Raw genomic sequence first — 5,657 nt, 5'->3', positions numbered from 1 at the left:
CTTGGTTGGAAAGTTGGAAGATACCTTCAACAATGGGAAGAAATTCCAAAAAGCTGGTTCTATTTTGCTTTTGGGTGGAGAGGGGAAAAGGTCCTCTGTTTTGTGCAGAGTGAACACTGAAGGGTGCGTGTCGCCATGTCTGCAAAGTTTCCATGGCGTCATGACACATGAGGTCACTGGTCAGCTGCGCGCCCACACGCACGCATACTGCACACGAAAATAGGGCAGCGGTGGGGACCACCACAAAGCAAGGTGGGCACCCCTGCTTGCCTCCAGAGGCACATTCACACATGGGAACTCTGTTTTAGGGCACTGGGGTGCACCCGTTTCTACACTGAAACCGCGCGCGCGCGCGCGCACACACACACACACACAATATCCGCACTAGGGTCTCTTCGAAGTTCGAATTCGTCTCTCTCTACACACAGGCAGCTGTGGGGACCTCTCTGCGCTCGTTTCTCCTATTGGGTAGCCGGGGCCCGGGTAGCCCTCGGCATTGTGTGCGCGCGCGCACACAACACACACACACGTACACCCAAACACCCACATTTTCTAGGCCTTTGAAGTTTTTGGTGTGCACGCTCTCTCTCTCTCTCTCTCTCTCTATCTCTCTCTCTCACACACACACACACACTCTGTAAAACCCTTTTCCTCTCTCCTCTCTCCCCCCTTCACATTCTCTCACAGCCCACTCTCTTCTCATCCCCCCAAGCTCTCCATCACGTTCTCTCGTCTGCGTCTCCTTCATCTCCATCATTTTCCCAGGCGCCCCTTTATCTCTCCCCGCGACACCTGAGCGCTTCACTAGCACAAGGTTCGCTCTCTGAGCGCGCGTGCGTGTGTGTATGCGCGTGCAAGGCCTGTTATAAGTTGCTCCCTGCTGCGCCGAGCTACTATGCTCTTCTCCCCCTCCTCCTTTCACTGTCTCCTGCGTCTCTGAATGAACTATAGCTGCTTCGCCTTCTTTTGGTAGTCGATCGCTCTGCTCGTATCTCCTCTTCCTGGCCACGCGTGCCCTCGGGCGCTTGCTGAGCTGAAGTCTTCTCCATGGCTCTCTGCTTGGAAATCCCTATCGGCTTCAAGATGGCCAAGCAAGTCATGCATCCCCACGCCCTCGCCGTTCACCTGCACCATGTCTCCCTCTTCATGTTCTGACTATTCTACTGCGCAGATTGCTTTCTCCTCTTTTTGCACCCCACCTCTCTCTCCTTCAAAGCATCTCTCTCATCTTCTCTGCTTCCCTTCTTCTGTAAAAAGTCTGTTTAGGGCAAGAGCAAGTCTGCATCTCATAAAGGAGGAGCCGATTCAGAGGCGGCCATGGAATGGAGTGTGCCGTCCGGATCCATGAAGGCTTTTCAAGCTGACTGTGATGAAAATCTGCTAGGATTTCTGTCCCCTGGTCATTCATCATTCTCTCAAGGTATGTGTATTCTTCAGGATCTATAGTTGTGTGTGCGTGTGCGTGTGAGTGCTTGCTCACTTCTCCACGTGGGGATTGTGAGTTTTGCATTGTTCTGTCGTATGTTTTATCCTGTGCCGCTAGTAGTGAGTCTTCAGAGGATGCTGATTGTATATGTGTGCACTGATTGGGGCAATTGAGGTCGACCCTCCTGCCGCACATGGTAGCAAAATGTGCAGCATGAAGGCTTACCTGGGAGGTCACTCATCCTATTATTTTCACGGTTCTGTGGCGCTGTTATTGCCGTATGAGGCAAAGCCTGTCTTGAAGGAGATTGGTAACTGGCTACTGATATCCTACTGTCGTCAAGGTCCATGTATGCAAAAGGTGGGGATTTGTGATATGGTTCTGATAGTAGCTCCGGAATTGCTGCTTTGAGTGTGAATGCTATAAGGTTATTAATCTAAATATAATAATTTCCTTGCAAGGGGATAGATAAGTGGTTACCATAAGCAGTCGCGTCTTTTGCTGATTATCGATATGTAAGTATGGAAGTAAATGAATGGAGAGTGCTGAGGATTTCCGGATGTAGATGCTGGTGATAACGGACTTTGACCTCCCTGCCTTGATGAGTTTGTGCTGTTATCGGCATATGATTTCTTGATCCGAGGATGATTGCGTGCGGAAGAGAGTTTGGCTGGGGCAGATTCATATGTCAAGCCTTGCATCCTCTGCATGCAATTCATGAGGCTTTCTGTGTTTGCCAGTATGCTATGTGCACTATTGTCGCTTGACACTGTACCATCGTGTTTTTTTTCCTTTTTTTCCACTCATCGGTTTCCACTGGTTCTTGTCTTTGTGAGCTTAAATCCTTCCATTGTGTTCTTCACTAACAGACCTCTACAAAGGAGGAAATAAGAAGCGCTCTCACCAGTACATAGTGAAAGATGAGATCGAGGAAGACGAATTGAGTGATGAGCTGTCCAACCCAACTGAAAAGAAACGGCGGCTTACCGTTGAGCAAGTCAAGTTTTTGGAGACGAGTTTCAACATGGACCTCAAGCTTGAGCCTGAAAGGAAAGCCCTTCTGGCGAAGAGGTTGGGAATACGCCCTCGCCAGGTTGCGATTTGGTTCCAGAACAGGCGTGCGCGCTGGAAGAACAAGCAGCTTGAGCAGGATTATGAGACCTTGAAGGCCAAGTATGATGCTGTCATGAAGGAGAAAGAGAGCATATTGCTCGAGCAAGAGGTGGCGACAGAGGAGAACAAGCGATTGCAGGCTGAGGTTTCACGCTTAACACTCAATTCACCTTCAAGCAGGATTTAGCACCTTTGATATTTTGATTGGGCTAGTATTTACTTAAGGTTTCATTGAACCTGACACACTGTTTGGGTGGATTTGCTTGGTTTTCTGTGTGTGCGCTGATGTCTAGTCTTCTTGTTTGCAGCTGCTGATGCATCATGTTGTTTGCACTGCAATGGCAGGTTGTGCATTTGATGAATCTTCTGGAGAGTGTGGGGAGTCGCGACGGGCTAACGGGAGTAGGATCTGAAGGTAAGTCAGAGCTAACATCTCCTACTAAATCCAGCGAAGATCAAAGCGAAGTGCAAGACTCTGGTCAGAGTTATCCCATACTAGGAGTAGCAGCAGGTATGGAGATGATTGTGCCATCTTTTGTGGAGCTCGATTCTGGGTTGGCTTGCTCTGTCAATGTGAAGATGGACAGTGAGAGCGCGCCATCTTTCCTCACCGACGACATTTTTGGGCCCAACTTGCCCCTTCTTGTTCATCAGCTTACCACCAATGGCATTTACTATGAGGATGGATTCTACTTTAATTATGAGGATCAGTTTAGTGGTTTGACGTACCATGGACATGTGGAGCCCTAAATTGATTCTGCTTCTAGTTATGCACTGGTGAAACACCTTAGGATTGTGCTATGAGAGTAAATTTAGTACTAATTAACCCTTCGATTTTTGTCAGAACTTAATCAGACTACCAATAAGTGCTTGACAGGTTTGGCATGATGAAATCATACCAATTACCTACAGTGCCGCTCTCTTATGACAATCTTATGTCTAAAGAGTACTATGTAGAGATTAATATTTGTACAGTAGTTGTATATAGTATATGAATTGATGCAAAGCTGGCAATTATCAATGCAAAGCTGGCAATTATTAATGCAAAGCAGGCCTGATTTTTTGCAGTATGCATACGTCCATATGTTTATCTCCCTCCCCCCCCCCCCCCCCCCCCCCCCAAAAAAAAAAAAAGCACGGCCCTCTGTTTCCCAAAGGCTAGATTATTTGGGAATTTGCGTCATTCGATTGAACTGGTTGTTTGCCATGTTCCTTGTGGATGTGAAATTTCTAATGCAAAGCTCTTGTGGGCTGAACTGTCAGTGAAGCCATTGTTTGTTTTCAGGAATGGCATTTATACCTTACCTTCCATGCAAATGAGTGTGAGAGAAACGGTCTTGAGCACATGTGTTTGCGTTTCTCCTGTGCTCATGAATATTTGAACATTGGTGGAATGCTCCTGGTGAATCTCCTTACCATGAATGATGACATTGGGTGCGAACTGTGTAGTGAAGAAATGTCTACTCGTCTTTTTATTCTTCTTTCCCCTCTAGTGCGCTGAGTCAAAAGTGAAGATGAGGTGCTATATGATTTTGCTGACGGCAAGGAAGTGATCGATCCTTGGCATTGAACACACTGCTAATTTCTGTGTCCTCTTAATGGCAGTTGTTGAAAGATAAAGTTGCTACATGTCTTGTCATTTTTTATTTCTATAACAGCATATTTTGAATGGATGAGAGGGTAATGTAGCTTCCTGAAGTGCTACTATTTTTCTCTTCTCAGTGTCTGGTGCCTTTTCTTCTCCTGAGGTCATATTTGGGAAGGTTTTGGAGGATGTAACGAGGATTAATACTAGTGGCAAAAAAGCTCCATCTGTGCCAATAATCTCGCGTTCTCGGCGGAGAAATTGTATCGTTTGTATTCAGTTATTTATTGGTCACTGGGAGAAGTTGTGTACGTGGAAGGAGAACCTTTTCTGAGTGTGCTAGTGTTGATGTCACAAGAGTGTTGAGGTGGAGTATTTTGCCCGAGTCCAAATTGATCATCAGTGACCTTGTGCGAGTATCAAATGTCGTGGGTAGTTGATTTTATGTATGAAAATAGAGAAGGACAAGGATTATGTGTAGCTCTATTAAATAATGCTGATCCCTTTTGCTAACTGCTTATGTGGTGTGGCTAATTGTGTGCATGTGATTGGCACAAATGGATCTGAAGGGCAATCAATGTCAGTGTAAACTTATGCAAATTCACATATGGACCACTTGTTTACTGTGGTGACATCTCTGCATCCGTGTGTCCCACGAGCAGCCAGTCAGCATACAACAAAGTCACGCTAGTGACGAATCCTGGGATATGGAATCCTTACATGGTAGTGGATGGAAACTCGTTGCCCATAGCAATTCTTATGATCCGAGCACACTCAGCAAGTGTGTATCTTGGAACTCCATGATTAGATTCGAGGTGTACCCGATTGCAGACATGCTCAGGTTCCTTGTTCTCTAAATGCTTGGATGCCTGGTCCACTGGAGTTTCTCCTGGATTGGGAGCTTTTTCATCTTCCTCATACTACTGATGCAGAGGGGGCAATGCTTCCTTCATAAATATAATGTGAACTCACATACTTTTACTAGTTCCGACGATAAGAAGAGGGGGGCTCCAAATTGAGTTCTTGAGCACCATGTGTTGGTAATTATTGGCTGTGTTGTATTTGTGAGCCAATGGTGGATGGTTGGGGTATGATGTTCAAGCTTTCATATTATTGTGGGTACTAGGATGTGTTCATTGCTCGAGTAACAAGAAAACAATATATTCATTGTTTGAGGATAAAGGAATGGGGTGTGTGCATTGGTTGTGAAGGTGGAATCTTGGTTTGGAAGGTGTGCATGTGCCTAATTTAGTCATTAGCACATTTTGGATGTCTTTTGCGGGGTTGTCTATGAAAATGTCTTTTCTGCCTCTCTTTAAATAATATGTATGAAGGCCTCAAAAGTCTACTATCTAAAAATTTCACACATTACTCATCAAAGCCCTAATCATTGGAAAATGAACTTTTTAATTTATAATTATTGCTCTATTCTAATTTTCGAGGGAGAATCCTATGTTTTGCTACTTGTATGCTAGGAATGTTTCACTCAATTTGTTTCTTCTCCCTCTCCCCTTCCACACAAATAATGACTCC

The 5,657-nt window shown here is 45.5% G+C and overlaps 1 protein-coding gene across 1 annotated transcript; it reads left to right on the top strand.

Annotated features, from left to right (window-relative positions):
* The first annotated feature begins 709 nt into the window (after window positions 1-709).
* On the top strand, window positions 710-3,609 carry LOC147434080 (uncharacterized). The gene is made up of 3 exons (XM_086490698.1): window positions 710-1,420; window positions 2,296-2,684; window positions 2,885-3,609. The coding sequence occupies exons 1-3, from the start codon at window positions 1,318-1,320 to the stop codon at window positions 3,287-3,289; spliced, it is 897 nt and encodes a 298-aa protein (XP_086346824.1). The 5' UTR covers window positions 710-1,317; the 3' UTR covers window positions 3,290-3,609.
* The last annotated feature ends 2,048 nt before the right edge of the window (window positions 3,610-5,657 follow it).

This window comes from Adiantum capillus-veneris, chromosome 19 (genome assembly GCF_014529385.1).
Source record: "Adiantum capillus-veneris isolate H3 chromosome 19, ASM1452938v2, whole genome shotgun sequence".
Classification (NCBI taxonomy): domain Eukaryota; kingdom Viridiplantae; phylum Streptophyta; class Polypodiopsida; order Polypodiales; family Pteridaceae; genus Adiantum; species Adiantum capillus-veneris.
The sequence above is the reverse complement of the archived record's forward strand: the minus strand, read 5'-3'. Positions and strand labels throughout refer to the sequence as shown.

Coding starts and splice junctions, on each gene's coding strand:
- LOC147434080 (XM_086490698.1), top strand. CDS start 1,318: ATGGAATGGAGTGTGCCGTCCGGATCCATGAAGGCTTTTCAAGCTGAC. Junction 1,421..2,295: donor TCATTCATCATTCTCTCAAG/GTATGTGTATTC, acceptor CTTCACTAACAG/ACCTCTACAAAGGAGGAAAT. Junction 2,685..2,884: donor ACAAGCGATTGCAGGCTGAG/GTTTCACGCTTA, acceptor CTGCAATGGCAG/GTTGTGCATTTGATGAATCT.